This window comes from Thermobia domestica, chromosome 2, assembly GCF_964235325.1.
Source record: "Thermobia domestica chromosome 2, izTheDome1.hap1.1, whole genome shotgun sequence".
NCBI lineage: Eukaryota > Metazoa > Arthropoda > Insecta > Zygentoma > Lepismatidae > Thermobia > Thermobia domestica.
Genome location: NC_137455.1, coordinates 77255327 through 77277070, shown reverse-complemented (window position 1 = coordinate 77277070; position 21744 = coordinate 77255327). Strand labels below are relative to the sequence as shown.

General features: G+C 34.8%; 1 protein-coding gene across 4 annotated transcripts in view; it reads left to right on the top strand.

Moving 5' to 3' along the window:
• The window catches only part of LOC145672973 (long-chain fatty acid transport protein 4-like), a 340258-nt gene that overhangs the window by 307079 nt on the left and 11435 nt on the right, over positions 1–21744 (top strand). For all 4 annotated transcript variants that reach the window (XM_081742263.1, XM_081742271.1, XM_081742254.1 and 1 more), the window contains exons 4-9: positions 5795–6032; positions 7822–8056; positions 12311–12512; positions 17390–17582; positions 19193–19336; positions 20552–20689. In XM_081742263.1, coding sequence (XP_081598389.1) covers positions 5795–6032; positions 7822–8056; positions 12311–12512; positions 17390–17582; positions 19193–19336; positions 20552–20689 — 1150 coding nt within the window. The remainder of the gene's footprint in view (positions 1–5794; positions 6033–7821; positions 8057–12310; positions 12513–17389; positions 17583–19192; positions 19337–20551; positions 20690–21744) is intronic.

Genomic DNA, 21744 nt, shown 5'->3' with positions numbered 1-21744 from the left:
TATTAATATAAATTAATGAATGCCTGCTTATGTTAATTATTGAACAATTACATTGTATACTTCGTAAAGTCAAAAATTATAAATTTGTAAGTCAAAAATTATAAATTTGTATTTACTGTACATACAGTGAGCGCAAAAAGTGTTCGTACACCTATGCTATTGAAACGAGAATGCCTGCGAAAAAGAAACAGAAAATTTAAGAAGTGTAATAACACACACAATATGAATAATGAAAACTAAGCTTTATGAATATATCAATAAAGAAACACAAAGAAAAGTTTAATGGTCAGAAAGTAAATAAATTCCGTAGAAAATATATAGAGTAGACGCAAAAAGTGATCGTACACTTGACGTACGAATACGAAACAAAGATACCACAACTGGGGTTCACTAGTATTCACCTGAGTATACACCTCTGTATAGCATGACGAGTAACAGAATGAGTTTAGTTGTGAATAGGAGTGAAAAAACTGCACGGTGGGCTGTCGAAATGGGAAGCAACCGAACAGAAACAAATGAGGAGACAAGAAAAGTAATTTTTAAAGTGCATAAGAAGGGTAAGTCTTTGAGAAAGATAGCAAACCTCAGGGGCAGATCCAGAGGGGGCGATCGGGGCCATCGCCCCCCCCCCCCACATGAGGAAACTTTCTTATTTTATATATAAATAAACCCATCCATAACAAGTTTGGAGCTCTTAAAAGTAGCAGTATTACTGCCGACCGCCCCTTCCCCAGAAGTCCGTCCTGGATCCGCCCCTGTATAGAGTAGCCACAATCGAGTATTTTCCGCTGTATGTTTGGAGTCGTTGTCTTGCTGAACAATAAATTGTTTTCAAGAACCATCTTCTGCGCACTAGTATGGAGATATTCCTTTAATATGTTAATATACACTTTGTGGATCATCACTCCCTCGATAAGGTGGAGACGACCGACTCCTGAGGCACTCATACAACCCCAGACGAGCACGGACCCTCCTCCGTGTCTTACTTTAGAGACGAGATTTTGAGGATTCATCTCTGTATTCACCTTGCGCCATACCATACGCCTCCCATTGGACTCGATAAAATTAAATTTATTTTCGTCAGAAAATATGACCCTATTCCAGAAAGAAGCCTGATCCCTTATCTTTATACTCTTTTTCAAACTTTAGTCTCTTTATACGATTTGTCTTGTTCACCCAGAACATTTTCCTGGCTATCCGACCATGATACCCTGCAAATATTCCGCACTGTACTGGCTGATACTTTAACACCGCGTGTTTCCAGATCCGTTGCCAATTGCACAGCACTACTTTTTGGAACCTTTTTTCTTTCCCTAATAATGTAACGTTTAACTTGTTCACTCAACACTCTTGGTCTTCCAGTTCTTTTTTTATTATTATTATTTTTTTATTATTTTTTTTATGGTTTCGCACAGTGATAGAAACATTATACATCGCAATTATTGTTTGTACTGTTGAACAAGGCCTGTCTGCAAGGTTTGCCAGGGCGGATCCAGGACGGACTTCTGGGGGCGGGGGGGCGGTCGGCGGTAACACTGCTACTTTTAAGAGCTCCAAACTTGTTATGGATGGGTTTATTTATATATAAAATAAGAGTTTCCTCTTGTGGGGGGCGATCGCCCCCTCTGGACCCGCCCAGGTGAAATCAATGCCACGAAGACTACAGACAATCATTAACGCACAGGGTAATCCCACAAAATATTAAATAACGTAATATACTTTATAAGCATTAATTCAAGCATAAGTGTACGGTGACTTTTTGCGTTTACAAAAAAGGAATTCTCTCTTTTCTTCTGAACAAAACAGTGATTGTGTTTGTTTGGCCTTTCTCTTGTATATAGAAATAAAATGTATGAATCTGTAGTCTTAATTCTGGTTATATATATATTTTCCACCTCCCGTTCTCATGCTAGCTGTTTTCAATATAAAGTAGGCACGGTGTACGAACACTTTCTGCGCTCACTGTAGGTATGTTGACAATAAGCGAATGTTATTAGAATATTTGTTGAGATTTATTTTCCTTCACTGCCTTTCGCCTGATTTAAAAGTAGTTTGCAGTGCTTTGGAGCAGCTGCAGGTGGGAACGCGATAATGTTTGAGACATACCGGCGACTTTTTTGTGTGTGAAAATAAGATCTTTCTCATAAAGTAGTAAATAACTGCAGTAGCAATTGTCTACGTAAATGATAAAGACATATCCAACTACAAGAAATTAATACAGTATATATAGCCTATTCATTATTGTGTTTCTCTTTTAACAACTACTAGCTAAGGATGGCCAATTCCAGAATTTTTACTTTCCGGAATCCGGAAAGTAAAATCGGAAAAATTCCGGATCTCGGAAAAATTCCGGATTTTTTCCGAAATCCGGAATTTTTCCGAATTCCGGAATTTTTCTAAATTCCGGATTTTTTCCGAATGTCGGAATTTTTCCGAAATCCGGAATTTTTCCGAATTCCGGAATTTTTCCGAAATCCGGAATTTTTCTGAATTCCGGAATTTTTCCGAATGTCGGAATTTTTCGGAAATCCGGAATTTTTCTGAATTCCGGAATTTTTCCGAATTCCGGAATTTTTCTGAATTCCGGATTTTTTCCGAATTCCGGATTTTTTCCGAAATCCGGAATTTTTCTGAATTCCGGAATTTTTCTGAATTCCGGAATTTTTCCGGATTCCGGAAAATTTTGGCCATCCCTAATATATATATATATATATATATATATATATATATATATATATATATATATATATATATATTGTATTGTATTGTGTGTGTAATCCCTTCTGTATATTTAAAATCTAGCCGCTATGTCAATAAAAAACTTAAAATCAAGAAGCTGTAGGACCTGATGGAATACCCTTGTATGTAATCAAAGGCTGTATTGACATATTTAAATATTCTCTGTGAATTGCAACAATTTCTCCAATAAAACGTGCACCTTTCCTGATAAATGGAAATTCTCATTAGTCTACCCCATACTTAAATCTAATAATAAATGTGATAATGATTTTAGATCCATATCAATTTTATGTATTGTGCGAAAGTATTTGAATAGATATTGTATAAACGTATTATTGACTATGTTAAACCAGCAATTTCAACCTATCAACATAACTTTTGTTAGTTGTAAATCAACAATAACTAATCTAACAACAGTCGCCGACTTTATAGCTAATTTGTTAAATGAAGGATGGCAAGTTGATGTAATATATATTGATTTTGTGAAGATTTTTGACAGAGTAAGTCATAAAATACAGGGCTAGCTCAGGAGAGTAATGCTCCCAGAAGTAGGAACGAAAAACAGTTCTGATTGGTTGGTGTTATCCATTTTGTGCCACATGGCATTCAAATAGCAGAACCTCCGTGGCTAAGCGGTTAGCGTACGCGCCTTTGGCGTGGGAGACCCGGGTTCGATTCCCGGCGGGAGCTCATGTGGTTCGGATTCCACGTTAATCAGTAGGTCCACGTCTCATATAGCCTCGCTGCTGAAAGGGACGCTAAACTAAAATCAACTCAACTCAAATAGCAGAAATCAAACGGTGGTTGCTTTCGGTCTTCGTGGCCGAGTGGGCTAGTGCTATATGCTAGTAACGAATATCGCTTTTGGTGTGAGTTCAAACGCGACCCAAGGATTTTTCTTTTTACATTTTTATAACACGTTTTAAATTAAAATAAGACGAAAATAATACTCAAAAAAGTTATTTACTTACTTTTGTGCAAATAAGTAATAGTAGCAGTAGGAACGGGTTAGAAGCCCCGCAGGGCTCGTTTTGTTCCCCTTGTACTCCATGGTATAAATTTTGTGTAACTTAAAACAGCTGGCTAGGATAGCGCGAAAAAACGTTCTTGGAACATTACTCTCCCGAACGGGTCGTTAAAATACTGTTAAACAAACTAAATCATTATCATTTTTCATCAGCCCTCAGCGAATTCTTTTCATCATATCTAAGTGAATGTGCATACACGTTCACTTAGGAATAAGCGCATAATTGCACTTTTGGAATAAGCACACAATTGCATATAAAGAATTAAAATCAAACAAGTGTTTTGCGTTATCAGGAGCTCCACAGGGCTCCAATCTAGGCCCTTTTCTATTTCTATTATTTATCAACAATCTCCTAGATCACATATTCAATACTGAAAACATATTGTTCACTGATATTCTCAAAATACTGTATACGCCAAGATAAAATCCATGCATGATTGTCTTGATTTACAACACGACTTAGAGAGTATTGCGAATTGATGTTTAGTCACTAAACTTGGAGTAAAAATAAAGAAGTATAATGTATTATCGTGTAGCAGAAACAAAAATATACTTAAATGCGATTGTAAGTTTAGTAATACTTCTATCAGCAGAACTAATACTGGAAGCGGTTAAAACTGGAAACGGTTGATTTCTACCGCTTTTGGTTTGAATAAAGGGTTAACAGGGAAGATGAGACCTACACCTGGGACACTAAATCGATTTAAAAAAGACTCTTGTCGATATGTTTTACCTATGATATGCATAAGTGTAGAACGTCTTATAGAACGGTTTTGTCCGTCCGTCCACAAGTATCAGATCAAAAACGGCAAGAAATATCGAGATGTTTTTTTTTTTTTTTTTTTTCAAACGATTCAGCGTCTCAAGACAATAGACGCTTTAGACTCTACCGAATCGCAAGCAAAGTACATCTATCGCATGGATGAAAATTCGACCTAATCCGCACCCAAATTCGCTCTTGAAAATGTTAGGAAATTTTATGATGTGGTAAAGAAAAGGTCACGAAGTTTCATTTTGGAATTTTAGTAGATACCTTGAAGAAGAAAATTGAAGTAGGAGGCGGCCGTAAGTCGACCTAGACTGATTTTTTATATATAAAAAAGTAGGCAGTGAAGTAAACTTCGATGATTTTTTTTTTTTTTTTTTTTTTTTTGGGAAGGAAAGAATTGTAAATTTGGAGGAATTGCGCCAAAACACTTAAGAGAGGTGGGCATAGCTTGGATAGAACATAAATGTTTTCATATATTAGTATTTGTAAATAAGGAAATTTTAAATTATTGCGTTGCCAAGTCCTAATTAAGATACTGGATAAAAAGAGAAGAATGTCGTTAACGGAACGTCTTGTAAGCAATTGTCCGAGTATTTATTCTGTGTTGTTATGTAAGCCCGCATAAATGTGTAATATTGGTCGCATACATGCAAGGCATTCTTAAAAACAACCAGAAACGTCCATAAAATTTGACCCCGTTCACTAACCTTCTGGACTAAAAAAAACAGCTTCGTACACGATTAGATCTGATGAAGATCTACATGTGTACAAAATTTGGTGGCCCTAGGTGACTCCTTCCTATGCGAAAAGTATATAAACACATACATTTTATTATTATTATTATTATTATTATTATTATTATTATTATTATTATCTTTCCTCCTTAATAAGATTGTCTTAATATTACACTACGCTACATTGGCATCGAGTTCATTCAGAATAATAGTTGTTTAAATAGTTTATTTCACAATTAATTTTATTTGTCACTTCCTTGGTGTTGTTCATGTTGGTAAATAAGTAAATTTCTAAGACTAATTGTCATTGCAGTGAAATTTCCAAAATATTTTGTGCCGCCCCTTTGAGCCAGCAAAGGCGCACAGTTTCGCAAACAGTGAAACAATACTTTTTCCATTAATTAAGTATACAAATACTCTGTATGTATCGTAACTGATTCAAGGTTCAGTGATCACAGATCAAGTTGAATCATTGTGAAAAGGTTGTATTTCTCTTTGTCATGAGTACTTCTGTTTTTCTTCTAGGTGAACGATTATAGTAACAGAGTGGCCAACGTGTTTAAAAATCATGGCTATCAAAAAGGTGATACCATTGCTTTATTTATGGAAAATCGGCCAGAGTATGTGTGCATATGGCTAGGTCTTTCTAAGTTAGGTGTTACAGTAGCTTTTATTAATTACAACCTACGATTACACACGCTCATCCATTCAATCAATGTAGCTAACTGCCAGGCTATTATATTTGGAACAGAAGGAGCTGAAGGTAAGTTAACTAGATGTAAGATTGATATTTGCAATGTGTAGCATATCGCTACATGCGGCGAGTAAATACTGTTCTGTTGAGTTGAAAGAGGAAATTATAATAGTGTGGTTAATAATCGTAAGATGTTGTTAGATCAGCATGATTGTATAGTGGCTACCAGTGACGACGCCGGCTTTACTTTCTTGGGGAGAACAGCTATTTTTTGTGCACTGAAAGTAATAGTTTTGTATTATTTGACTTGCCTTACAATACAACATGTCTGGGAGGGCAAACGACGCCAGCAGGGGTTACCCGTCCCTTTGCCCCCTCTAGCGTCGTCACTGGTGACTGTACTCGTAACTTTTCCAGACGGAAAGATTTGCGGATGAAATTTCAAAGAATCCATTGCATAGAGCGGAATTCCTTTGAAATAAAGTAGAAACGTTTAGACAATACATCAAGATGTTACACAACGAATTATTGCAATTCGAAGAACCTATTGAATAGGCCGGAATTCGGTTGAAACAAAGTAGAAACCTTTTGCGTTAGGCTATGGTATCTTAAAATATGTAGTCAAACGAACTACTGTAATTCAAAGAACGTACTGAATAGGGCGGAATTCGATTGAAATAAAGTGGAAACATTTTGGGTAAGGCTACTATACGTAGGGATGCGCACGAGACAAGATTTGTGGCTGTCTCGACTCGAAAATGTGCTGTAAAAGTGATCTCTCGACTCGAAAAATGTATATTTCTCGATTGGAAGAGTCGTGTCTCGACTCGAATTTTGTCAGGAAAATCCTGTCTCGACTCGTCTCGTGCGCATCCCTAACTATACGCAGGATGTTACGAAAACGACATTTTAAATTAATTACTTGGATAAATTACTGCAGTGCATACATTCTTCCAACTGAACAAACACATTCTCTCGTCGAAGTTTATTCAACCTTATTTCGTAAGAAGACAAAAATCTTGTGTTTTAACTTTAGTTAAATGTGGGATTCAAGTAAAGGTAAACAATTTTATTAATTACGTTTAAATAATTTTTGAAAAGAGTTTGGTGGTAAAATGACACATACAAGATGCAAAGAAAATGTCCCCCAAAAATATAAAAAGCAAAGGAATAATTTAGAATAACGAAGTAAATAATCAAATTGTTTGTTTCTTGAGAGTAAAATATACTTATTGTTTTCTATCTAGTATTTTTTGTTATTATTTCACTCACATTTTGGTTAGCATAATCAGGAAACGTTAAAAGCAAGGAATTAATTTCATCTTTCAAAAAAGAGAAATAATATTAGAATGTGGTGACAAAAGTACCACCACAGTACTCAAATAATATGGTGAAAATTGTAATAGCAAATTTAAGTAGATAGAGAATTTTATAATCATATTAAAAAGTAATACCAAATTCTATTGGGATTTTAAGCCTTATATAATAAACGATATTTTAAAAATATTAAAAAACGCTAATAAATCTTGAAAGTTTAGAGAAACAAGAAACATTTTGAATCATTGTAAATCTCTATGAGAGCTCTCAAAATGTAAGCAAAGTTACTGTTATTGGCATTGTGATTATACGTTATGTATCTGGTAACATTTTTTGCAAACATTACCCACTGTAATAAAAAACAATATATTATAGTGTGATTATCTCCTTTCGGAATGCATAGTCAGTTTTTCTAGAAAAGTGTATATTACAATTACATCTTCCATAAATTGATATTTTACATACATTTAAAATCGTAAATTTAAAATGAAAACTTCCTTAAAAATAGTATGTAAATATGCATTTGTTTGTCTGTTTTCAGCGATAAGGGAGATCTCATCATCTCTTGATTCCAACATCACTCTCTACCATTCTGGTTCAGGCTCAAATGCGCTCATTAGTGAGCTTGGCTCAAAGAATCTCAATGCTCTACTAGAAGAAGCTACTGCATCTGATCCCGCTGTCACGGATGTTGTAGGCTTCTCCGACAAGCTCATGTATATTTACACATCAGGAACTACAGGGTTGCCCAAAGCAGCAGTCATTTCAAATTCAAGGTGAGTTAGTCTTATGCAATAATTCATGCAATTTGGATACTCTTGTGTTATGTGGTAACATCCACTCATCATTAAAAAAAAAAAAAAAAAAAAATGCTTTCACTTGTTTGATACATGCTGACGAAAGTTTTAATGCCATCAGAATTGAGAAAAAAATGTGTAGTACTTAACTAGTGACTGACTAATTTTTAACTAATGACTTGACTGACTTATTCATTGACTGATTATTGTATCTCTGAAAGTTATTTACTCAGTAAAATGAAACTTGGCATGGTTGTTATTCGTGACTAAGGAGCTTGCTAAGAAACGATCTAAATGGAATTTCAACATAATATTGGGAAATAATTCAATAGAGTGTTTCTTCTCAGAATTACTTACATTGTATAGTTGTGTACTAATAGTTAATTTTCCAGGCGAAGTACAAGTATCATGCCAATTTAATTAATAACGTACCTCCCATCTTAATTAAACGTTCGATTATTGTCAATCTCTGGTATGTGTATTTCTTTTTTAAAAACTGTATGAGGGTGTCATTTTCACCCTTCATTTGTTTTTCTCTCTAAAATCTATGAGAGGGACACTATATTTCTTTTTTGTTTAACCAAACTCATCCAATCTGGTCAAATTTGATATGGTGATAGACCTTGAATCAATCGAAAAACAATTTTTTACAACTATTCGTAATATTTATTATTGGGTTCATGTACTCATGTAAAGTAAACCTTGTTTTCAAATTTTAGAAAGCATGTTGTAACTATTATTAAAAAAGAATAGAAAACATGAGTCTCGACAGCAGATATTCATTAAATTTCACTTGCATATCAGAACCTTATAGACACTTACAGCAACTGTTTTAAACTTCAGTGAAAGTCGCTTAAGCGGAAAAGATCGATTTTCAGTTTTTACGCCACATGTAAGGTTTGTTGTATGCATCCATTTCTATCAATCAGTGAATGGGATTAGCTAATATACAGTAAAAGGGTTACTTTCGGAACAGGGGTGTAGCCACGGGAACGCCCATCGGGGCCAGGCCCCCCCAAATGAACAGCTTTTAAAACATCATTGTAAGATTACCTCTCTTCAGTCACTTAAAAGTAACAAAGTTTACATATAATTAATAATTTACGCTAAAATAGTATGGAAAATTACTATTTTACCATACCAATCGAAAAATAGTATGGTATCTCCTTCTCATACCAATCGGAAAACAGTATGGTTTATGTTTTATTTATTTATTTATTTATTTACAGCAGATTACACAATTTACTGCGATTCATATTTGGCACTTTGAAGACAAACGTTTCAACAAGGTACTCTAAATACTACCATAAAACAATGGTACTAATGGCTATGCATGAGCACGGGATTCCCCAAAGGAACGGAGGGATTCCCGGACATGCTGTAAAGGAAAGAAGTGTCACATGTTGTTAATCTCGTGCGCACAAGTAGCTGCGTTTTCATATATGCATTTTTCAATAGAGTAAATACGACTTTATAAGTGACGTTTTTAACCGCACTCTCTACGGTGTGTTGTTTTTAAGCTGTTGGCCTATGAAGTTCATGTTTCCACGCTTTCAACACACTGTCATTCCTAAACGGGACGGAATTTCCTCCATGTTCACTAGGACTTTTTTTGCTTTTTTTTTAAAGATGTACTATCACCCGTCCAAGTTCGTCCACGTAGTTACCGTTCACCCTGTATATATAGATATATAGATAGATAAATATTTCCATTATTTTGAAAAGTTGCGAACTATAGCCTATATAAATTGAATCATACAGAAGGGATTCGAAGACGCACTAGACACTAGCATGACTGGTGAAGAACCTTGTGTGTATTACAATACAATAAAACTCCATTTTGTGGCTATCGCAGCATTGCATTCACGCCACACGCTTTTCTGGAGTTAGTTGTTAGTGATCGTAGCCACCGCTTTAACATTCCTTCGCGTACCCACTTGTATCGCTATTTCTGAGAATATTACCGGTATTTAAAACTTCTGATTCGAATCATTGCCCACTCTTTTCTTCGAAAAAGTTTCGCATGTGAAACAAAAGAAACTTTTTTTTATGAAATAATATTTTCCGCGACGGAACGATACACGATTTGCAGACCTAAGGATATTAAAAACCTAATTCGTCGGATATTAATGTTGTACTACTCTTTTATTATTATTTTTGGATTTGAATATTTCTGAAGAAATCGAGTTTATTCGCATTCTCGCACTGATTTAGGAAAAAAGGAATTTGTAAAGTGGTAAACTGAAGTCTGAAGATGCTCGAAAGCTTGTTCACAAACGAGATGTCCTGCTCCTTCATGTGTTCAGCCACTCTCAATCTATGGTCGAGGAGGAACAGAACTTTGCATCGTTGACACTGGCATCTTCCGCAGTAATTTCTCCTTGCCAATTACCAGTGACCTAAAATGATGGGTGCGATCTCCTTGGGGAAACCAGGGGCGGATCCAGGATCGACTTCTGCGGGGGGCGGTGGGTTGTCATACTGTTACTTTTAAGGGCTCCAAACTTTGGGGTGGGTTTTATTTATATATATAAAATAAGAAAGTTTCCTTTTCTGGGGGGGGGCGATCGCCCCGATCGCCTCCCCCTGGATCCGCCCCTGGGGGAAACGACCGTAGTATGGAAGAATTTTGATTGGTTAATTAAACAACCTTATGAGAATAAAATATTACGAGTCTACCATTTTCTAATACTTCGATTTGTTGGCGAAAAACGCTACAAATATATTCACAATAATATAAGCATTTTGTAATAAAAAGTTCTACCATTCAAAATAGTTTTTTTATTGTAATAACTCCTAAAATAATCAAAATAATGAAAAAACAAAAATCAAAAAGTGTTACGTAACAAAGGGGAGGGCTTTGGCCTTGCGTTACGGATGTGACAAGTAGGAGGGAGGGAGGGGGTAAAAATTGGTCAAAATAGCGTTACGTAATATGTGGACGGTTTCTAGAACAGGAAATGAGACATAGATGTTAATAAAATAATTATGATTTTCTTTTAGTTACGAATAATAAATAAATATATTTGTCAGGAAATCTTAAAGAAAATAATAACTTAAGTGAAATTTCAAAGAAAATCAGCTTTATGTAGATTGAGGGCCTGTGCACAAGGGCTTAAACTAAAATATTTATGCACAAAGATATGTTTGGTCCGGGACAGTAATTATTGGTTAAACATAGTAAAAACTGCCTGGAATATAATTTATGGAGAAAAAGCTAATAATAATAATAATAATAATAATAATAATAATAATAATAATAATAATAATAATAATAATAATAATAGCTAGAAACCAGTGTTTTTTAGTTTCCCAAAATTTTCCTTTTTTCAGGCCTCAAAAACTAGCTTTAGCATAATTTCTTTTGGCTTTCTAGCTGCCCCCTTCCCCCTGAAAAACGACGGGCCCCTCCTACATAAACCTACTGGCTACACCCCTGTTTCGGAATGAAAAATTTCAGAGGATCATCGCGATTTTTGTAAAATTATTACGAAACTTATCCATAACTTGTAAAGAAACACATCAACGCCATCTACCGTAGTCTTGTCAACAAGAGTCTTCACTGCAATGTTCATTGAATTCTTGTAACACGTATTACTTCCTGTATAAAATTCTTTCGAAAAGGTCAATCGAAGAACGAAAACCATGTAATAAACTATTTCATAACATCTATTTCTATAATATTTAAGAACATTTAGGTAAGAATTAACTACTGGAATAGGATGAACGTCTTCGATACACTGTGAAGAACAGTTAATTCGCTAGTTGCTTTTAAATTCGTGTGAAAATATGGAACTGAACTGCGTAGGTGAACTGATACTACCATTGCATCATGTCAAAAGCTTTCTAGATTTACTAACACAATAGGCTTCCTTTTTATACAACCCGTTGCGTACAGTTTTGTCTGTAACTTTTTCTGTTACCATGTATTGTTAACAAAAAATGTGATAAAGCTTTACTTAGTGTCTTCTATCTAAATACAAAATAATAATAATAATAATAATAATAATAATAATAATAATAATAATAATAATAATAATAATAATAATAATAATAATAATAATAATAAAAATAGCAACAACAACAACAACTAGAGCAGTCTAATGCTAATTAGTAGTATATGTTTGCTGAAAATTATTGAATTACTGTTAATTGATTTGATTGCGTAGACTTTTGTCACTTTTGGAGAAACTTTTCGTGAAATGAAATAACGAAATTCATTGTCGTTTTCAGGTTCTTTTTCCTGGCAGGAGCTATTCATTGGTTGGTAGATGTTACTCCAAAAGATAGACTGTATATGACTCTTCCGCTTTATCACACAGCGGGTGGAGTGACAGCAGTAGGACAAGCCTTGGTCTACGGTGCGTCTGTGGTTATCAGGAAAAAATTCTCCGCATCTGCTTACTTTACGGAAGCCAAGAAGTATGAGTGCACGGTGCGTATACTTTCCACTTTCTTTGTATATTTAGAATCAATTACTGTAAATATGTTTTGTCTATGTAATTATTTTAAACTTAATAGGATATACGTTATAAAATTGCATTTATCTTAGAGTAATAGATAGACGATGTTATATATCTAATATTAGAAGTAGTATGTGCTTTACTATTAGCAGTACATGTGTCATCATTAGGAGAAGGCAAACAACAATGCACACAATCTACTACAGTATTTCTCTATTTTGTATAGAAATAACTAAACAATTTGTTTCAACACGATAAAAACTAACAATTACACACCCACTCCATACAAAAATAAAAGTCGTGTGCACCAAAGCGCAGGGTGTGGATTCGATATAATTTGTTACTAACTAACTAATTCTTTGGCATATGAAACCCGAAGGTTCAATGCCGCGTTCACAAAAGCCTTCCACTGATTTCTATCCTTAGCCAACTGGATCCAGTTTCTACTTTGTATTCCTATTTTTACGAGATCCATCTTAATATTGTCCTCCGACTTGCGCCTAGGTCATCCTAATAGTCGTTTTCCGATTGGTCGTCCAATTAAGAATTTGAAAGCGTTCCTACTTTATTCCATTCTGGCTACATGACCTGCCCACCTTAGCCTCCTAGATTTGATGACCCTAACATGTTTGATAATCCGTATAAATTATGTAGTTCCTCGTTATGAATTTTCCGCCATTTCCCATTCTCGTTCCCCTTGGGTCTGAATATTCGTCTCAGGATCTTGTTCTCAAATACTTTTAGTTTACGTTCTTCCCTCAGAGTAAGCGACCATGTTTCGCAGCCATACAGAACAACAGGCATGATTATCGTTTTATAAATTTTAAGTTTCAAATTCCTCGACGGTATTCGCGACAACAAGAGATTTTGAACTGAATAATAACATGAATTCCCTGCTTTCAGTCGACATTTAATTTTTTCGTGAATATGGTTTTCGTCCGTTAATATTGATTCTAGATATTTGAAAATATCCACTTTATCAAAAATATTATTTAATATTTTAACGCAACCATGATTTGTGGCACCACGATCCCGACGAACTTCCATGTATTTAGTTTATTCTGCATTTACTTCTAAATTCATGTCCCTGCAAGCGTTTAATAAGACCTCTCCATCTTTTTGTTGTTCTCCTATCATCCCGTATTAAATTTACACCATCAGCATACGACATAACGTGGTGAATACCATTCAACTCTAGGCTCTGGTTGCTATCTTTGATGTTCCTTATAGCATACTTCAGGACAAAGTTGAATAATAATGGCAACAACGCAGCTCCTTGCTTCAGGCTATTCTCGACGTGAAAGCTCGTGGACAAAAATTTTCCTACCCAGACTTTACTTTGGGATTCATTATACATATCTTAATTAATCTAATTAGCTTTTTCGGTATTTCAAATTCTGTAAGAATATTGTACAGTGTTTCTCTCCTAACCGAGTCGTGAGCCTTTCTAAAATCAATACATAATTGATGTACCAGAGTATTGTATTCCTACTTGTTTTCGAGTAGATGTCGAATGGTAAATATTTGGTCGATAGTTGATCGCTTTCGTCTAAATCCGCACTGATAATCTCCAATAATTTCATCTGAGTATGAAGTCAGTCTTGCTAATAGAATGTTTGAGAGGATTTTATAGGGTGTTCACAGAAGAGAAATGCCTCGATAATTATTACAATCAGTTTTGTCGCTTCTCTTGTGAATTGGAACGATGATTGATTCTTTCCACTCTTATGGCAATTCCTTCTTGTTCCAGATAAGGAGAATAAGCCTGTGTGTCTTGTTCCAAAATTTTTCGTCTCCAGCTAAAATTAACTCAGCCAGAATTTCGTCCACACACGAAGACTTATGTTTCTTTAATTTCCTTATAGTGATTTCTACTTCTATTCGGTTAGGTTCTGAAGTATACGGTTCTGCAGTGTTCATTTCCTTTTCTCCACGCACAGTTTGTGGCTGCGTCTTAAGCAAACCTTCGAAGAATTTTTTCCATCTGTTTAAGATACTATCTGTATCAATGAGAACTGTTCCGTTGGCTTTCTTTAATATATAAACACACGGTTGATAGCCTTTCTGAAACTCGTAGATTTCCTTGTACATGTCCCGAATATTTTTATTTTTACTATTATCTTCAAGTTCTTTAATTTTATCTTTCAAAAAATCGCGTTCCTTTGTTCTAAAAGTTTTGGAAGTTTCCCGCCTAATGTCTACAAAATCTTGTGTAGTTATTTCATTTGGAATTTGTAGCTAACGTAATTTTGACTGTTTTTTCTTCTCTGCTCGATGTATTTTGTTACACAGAATCCAACTTTCGAAACCCCAGGACGATTGACCGTGTCAATTTTTTATGGGCGTAATATTTCAGTGATTTAGGATAGGGAGGAAATGCGTTTTTCGCCCATAAAATGAAATTCGTGCTTGGGTTTCAAAAGTTGGATTCTGTGTAACAAAATATATCGAATTCATGCCGAGGGATCCGCTGCACAGAACTTTTATTTTTTTGTGTGTGTGGCTGTTATTATTAGCAACAAACAACGTAGTCTACTGTTTGTTGTTCTCAATTTTCTCGAAAACTATGAGTGATATACAAGAACCTGTCACTTATTAATATAAACCTCATAGTAAAATACATCCCCATTAAGTCTTTCATGACACTAGCATGACGACATCGGTAGTGAGATATAACATAAAATTATCATTAACTTTTAATCTGTAATTTTTTAAAACTGGCTTCTGTTGGCATAGAGACGAAAGTTACATACTAATGAACACAAAAATTATAGTAGTCTTTTTCTTCTTTTTTCATGCATTTTTATGAAGCCTTTTTCGCCAGGCAATTTCAAAGAAAACGAAAGAGCTTGCCGGTGATTTAAAAAAAAATGTTGAACAGCCAAACTTATTAGGCAAAATTTGGACGGTTGGTAACTTTATAATTGACATGACATGTTCTTTGTAGTATCATGCAAATCACAATGTAGTATTGAAGTCAAAACTAAAAGAGAAAAGTACAGTGTTTTACTGAACAACATGTCTCATATAATTTGTTTTAGTATTTTATGCTCTGCGTAGAGAACAAGGTAGAAACACGTACAAATACAAAAACTACAAATATCAAATGATTAAGACGTGACGTAACAACATATAAAAGTAACGATACGTAAATAATGGTTTAGTCTGCTCACTGACAGGTCACTTGAAAATTAAAAAGTTAAATCTTTTTAATGCTGTAGTTGCCCTTTACTGTCCATGAATGGTAGTCTTCTTCTTCTTCCTATTTTCCTCTCCATATTTTATATCATGTCTCATACAGTTTTTGTCAAATAATGTCCTCACTCTAGCTTCCTTTTCTCTTGTAAATTACCTATGATAATGTTAATCTTTTCACAGCTTTTACTCAGTATTTCTAATATCCTGTTAATCTTTGATTCAGAAGTCGCAATAAGAGCCATATCGTTTGCTAATGAAATATATTTAATCCTTCAACCTTCCACCGCAATGCTATCTTCCCTAGCTAAACCTAATTCACTACTTTCTCCAAATATTATATTTAGTAAGGTTGTTGAAGGGCAACACTCTTATCCAGTGGCGTATTTAGGATTTTGTTTCGGGGGCTTGAGAACCAGTAAGAAGCATTTGTATTGTACGTATAACGCGAAAAAATAATAATGAAACTATTTCGGCGGGGGCTTGAGCCCGATAGCCACCCCCTTAAATACGCCACTGCTCTTATCAAATACCTGGCTAAGTCACTTACTCTTCTATTCTCACTGTTATTCCTTGCTTCATGTTCAAGTTCTCATTCTTGCATCCCAGCTTTCTTTACCATTTCTATCATACTTTCCAAGGAGGACGCGGCACAGGTCCTGAACTGCATTGACTCACACGTACTCTAGTCTTAAATGGCACAAGTCCTAAAAATCTCGTGTGGCGCTACCATCGCGTCCATGCTAAGAATACTATAGAAGCAGTACGCATAGATATTGAATAGTGCCGTGTTTTATCGAAAATTGAGTTTGTATTTTGTAGTAGAGGTTCGTCAATGAAATTTTTTTGTGTCTTTCAAAGGTAACTTAATTAAAATTAATGAGATTTAAAAATGTATTTAAAATAAGTATACTTAATACAAGAAACACATTTTAATCGAGACTATAACCAGGATTGAGGGGGAAGAAGCTATTGAATCACTTTAGAAGCAATAGTTGGATTTGAGTTTTTTGAGTTTCTGTGTTTTTCGCCCTTATGCATCGTTGTGATTACGAAGGACGAGACCTTTATTAACGTAGACTCCCAACCATGACTGGGGATTAAACCCGGTGCATCTGGGGTGTACAGACCATCTGCAAGATAAGCTCACATTATAGGTCATTCCTCACCACACTATATCACCGTCAAGAGAGTTGAATCACAGGAACACGACTCCGGCTCCAGTAGCAATATCTGCTGTTTTAGGAAACATGTGAGTTAATTTTAGAGGGGTGCAACATGTATCAAAATGGATGGGCATCCCTGGTTTGTAGCATAGCACAGAAACCAGAATCGAATTCTAGTGGAAAAAGAAACACATTTTTTAAGTTTTGAAAGATATTTTACTAACTAAGCAAATCTACTGTACATGTAGCTTTATATTTCAATACAGCACGAAAATGTTTCCAGCAAATATCTATCTCCGTAAAGGTGGTGTCTATCGCAGAGAACTGCAGTGTTGTAAAATACTATTTAGTGATTAAATATGCGTTATTTGTTCATTATGTAATGGATTATTATTTCTTAAGACAGCTGAAGCCATGATACTTGATGATGTTGCTCTTTCTTTATGAAAGAAGAGAAACGCATGTTCATTCTTTCATTTTCCTTACAGGTTGGACAGTATATTGGAGAAATGTGTAGATATATGTTATCCGTTCCTCCAAAGCCTGACGACAAAGAACATAAAATCCGAGTAATGTACGGTAATGGATTGCGTCCACAAATATGGAAGGAATTTGTGGATCGATTTAACATTCGCGGCATTGCGGAGTTTTATGGAGCGACAGAAGGCAATGCAAACATAGGTAAGAATAGATTATTCCTAATAATAATAATATGCGTAAAAACAATGTTAAACACGAAAACACTACGTAGTGACTAAATATTAGGTAAGCGGTGAAAATTTAAAGAAAGTTAGAAATATAAACTCCTCAGGAGAAAAATTTGATTAACAATTTTCATTTGATGAAGAAATTTAGATAGTGTAAAGATTAAGAAAACTATTTTCTTCTAAACCAATATAAGAATAAAAATATTATGACGTATGTATTAATTTGTAGAGTACTTTACTTTAAACAATATTAGAGTATACATCACAAGTATAGAACTCTATAGCCAAATTCATTCCCGAAATTTAGGGAAAATACAAGAGAGATTCGTCAGTTCTCAAACTTTCCGATAACGCGGACCCCCTGTTCATTCGGAAAGCGATCTGCGGACCCCTTTGCAATGCTATCTGAAATTTTACATGGTATTTAAAAAAAAAACATACTAATTAGAATTAGTAAATATTATTATTTCAAACTTGTTCTTATCTTTGTTGAAGGAAGCGGTTAAAAACCAATGTTGTATGTGTATGTCATTTTGATATTTTTTATCTTTTCACAAATTGATTGAATCAAAGCAACATTCTTGTTTTTCTGTTGCGATACATCTTCCAAAGCAATTTTACATTATCCGCACGCAATTTGAGTCAAGAGTTACTCGCAGTGGCGGATCTAGGAACATATTTTGGGAGGGGTTTCTCATATTTTTTAAAAAATCGCAGAATTGGGGGGAGGCTTGATGTTTATAAGCATAAGAATGACTAACATTTACTTTTTTTTTTTAAATCTGGAATTGGTGTTAGTGCTGAGAGCTTTCCGCCACTTGAAGATGAAATCCATGAAATTCCGAGACGACGTGCAGTTAATGTACAACTGCGTTTGAAAATTGCCGTAACAAAGAAGTAATTTTTCTCACTTGAAGTAATCCTATATAACGGTTGACCGGCTTCACGGCAGAAATTTAGTAAAGTAGGAAAATATTTAAATTTACAAACGTAGGTGTTATTTCTAATTGCTTTCTTTTTTGTGACTGAAAAACAACTTCTTGCATAACAGTTTTGAGTTCCATTTTAGTACAACACATTTCAATTTTTTAGGCGTTGCGAACCCCCTGAATAGGTCCCGTGTTAAATCCCAGGAATCCGCAGACCCCACTTTTAGAACTACTGGTCTAATACATACTGTATGTTTTAAAACCAGATATGATTTTATCGCTTATTGCTGTGAATAGTTGAGAAAAGTTGAAAGTATACAGGTATTTGGTTAAGAATTTTTCGCAAACATGTTACGTGAATTATATCTTCATGTATTTTAGTGTATATAATTCAATACAAGAGCTACAATTGTAAATTTTAATAGATCCGAAGCTAGGAGTAAGGAGGCAAACATATTTTATCTGTGTTTGTTAAATGTATGGAATTTTCAGTTTGGCCAAATCTTGTATCTGGCTGATTGGTAGCACAATTTATCACTAAAAAAATTGTTTGTGACTTTACTTTATGGTATATTTGAATCGTATACTATCTCTGTTTGTGTATCATGATCGTTTCGTATATTTGAACTGCTGTTTTATACTTTGTTTTCCTCAGTGAACGTCGACAACACTGTCGGAGCTGTTGGATTTGTTTCCCGTATCATACCTACCGTATATCCTATAGCCATTATTCGAGCCGATCCAGAAACTGGAGAACCAATCAGAAACGAGAAAGGACTATGCACTACATGTAAACCAGGTTTGTAACTGTAATTCAAAAATGCATTTCGTGATGGTAGAAATAAACTAACTAGTTCATCTAATACACCCTCTCTTTCTTTTCTATAGAATTTATTAATGTATTTGACAAACGTCCATCGCTCTTGATATGATCTTAGTATTGTTTTACTCCGTTACAAAGCTTTGCCATTCACTTATATATATATATATATATATATATATATATATATATATATATATATATATATATATAACTTCTACCCCTTGACTATTGAAGAGCGGGTACATGAGTAACTTGAGTAACTTTACATAAATTTCATATATATATATATATAAATTGTGAGAAAATTATTTTACATAATATATTAATAATATGATAGACAAATGAAGTCTGTTGATTTTACTTTCCAGTTTTTCTTGCCAATTGAAAATGTTAGCATAATTTTTAATACATATAAAACTGACAGTGTAAATAATAAATTGCAAGTTGCCGCAGACAATTTATTTAAACACCAACATTAGAAAGAATAATTTGTGATTTGTATAAAAAACAAAATCTTATTTTAAACTTAGTTTATTTTACATAGTCGTAAGATCAGTTACAATGTACTTTAAGTAATTAACTTGCTAACCGAATTTTATTGTACAAAAGATTTCGCATCTTAGGAAATGGTAATTTACACTTTGTAGCTGTGTGTATAATAAGTTTTACGATTTAAGATTTGTGTTTGTTATTTGAAATAAACTTCTAATTCGGTTGTGATTCAAAACTTACGAGGAAGTTAAAAGTTATGTTTCCAAATGTTAGATTAGTATGTCTCACTATAAATTGTTTTTGTAATAGATGTTTTGAGAGAGAGGGGAGGATACACACAAAAGTATTCATATAAAAGAATTAACGTGCATTTTACATAGTACGGAGCATTTTCTTTTTTCTTTCATTTTTTTTAGTACACTTGGTTATTCTCTTGTTTTTTTCTAAGAGTGTCTACGAGAATATATTTGTTGTTAAAACAGATTAGTATAGTTTTCTTCCAATTTTTAGACACAGATTATCAATAAATATAACGAAGTTATCGAATTCGAGGTAGCACTTGAACTGGAAGGCAATGATGAGTTAGTGTTGCCAGAAATTGATATTATTGTGTGCAGTCTATTCTGTATTACTTACTCATTTATGATGTTGATTTTGTAATAAAGTAATGTGTTACTTACTCATTTTCTTTCTTTATAGGTGAACCAGGGATATTTATAGGAAAAATCATTCCTAACAACCCTGCACGTGCATATTTGGGATACGTTGATAAAAAGGCCTCCGAGAAAAAGATTATTTATGATGTATTCCAAAAAGGAGACTCAGCATTTATTTCTGGTTAGTTTCACACTTTTAACGTCTTACCTTTAACATTATATTATCCGTTCGTTTTAATTCGTAAATTATATTCCTCATTTGCAAATGCTAGAACATTTCTTCATCTCACAAAAAGAACACAATCCAACAGTAATTTGTATAATATGTACAAGTTCAAAATAAGTTAGAGAGTAGCGTCATAAAATCAGACTGAAATTTTATGCCCTGATGTAATCTCTTTCTTCGTCAAACCAAAGGCCGTGAAAGGGGGTTGGACCTCTCATAATTTGTACGTGAGAGGTACTGACGACCAACATTTTTGGATTGACGAGTGCGTCTCACTTTGAAATTTTGCGTCTGTATATATGTAAGGTGATTGTCCAAGGAATGGGACAGGTGATAATCGGACGGTACAATGTCTGGGATGTACGGCGGATGCAATAGTGTTTTCCATCCAAGGCGTAGAATGGTATCACGGGTCATCCTAGCCAGGTGGGGCTTAGCGCTGTTCTGTAACAGGAGGACCCCTTTGCGATTCAGAAGTACTGGCTCCAGAGTATTGAGTTTTTTCTTGAACCAGTGCACTGTCAGCGTAGTCACGATACCCTCATCAAAGGTCTGGCATATATTCCGCTCCGCTGCAGCAGCGTTTGACCCCAGTTTGAACTCGTACAGCATACAACTCCCTTATGACGCTCTGTGGAGGTCCAATGTTCACTCTGTCCTTACGCAAGTTCACAGTGTAACTGAACTCCACAACCAACCCACACCAACAACTGACCATCGCCTTATTTCCACTCGCATTCAACTCACAGTGTGAGGGCTTGGGGTCCCGGGTTCGATCCCAGCCCCCACCAAGTGAACTTTGTGGTGGACAAACACCGTGTGCGTGGGTTTTCTCGGGGTTCTCCTGTTTCTTCCCACTTTCTTCATTCCACCATTTTCATTCATTACTCATCATCACCGTCTCCTTTAGCCTAACCGGCATAACCGGGGGACGTAAAACTCAAAGATTTCATTTCATTTCATTTTCACAGTGTGAGGGCCAATTGAACACAGACCTTCACAAAAAGCGA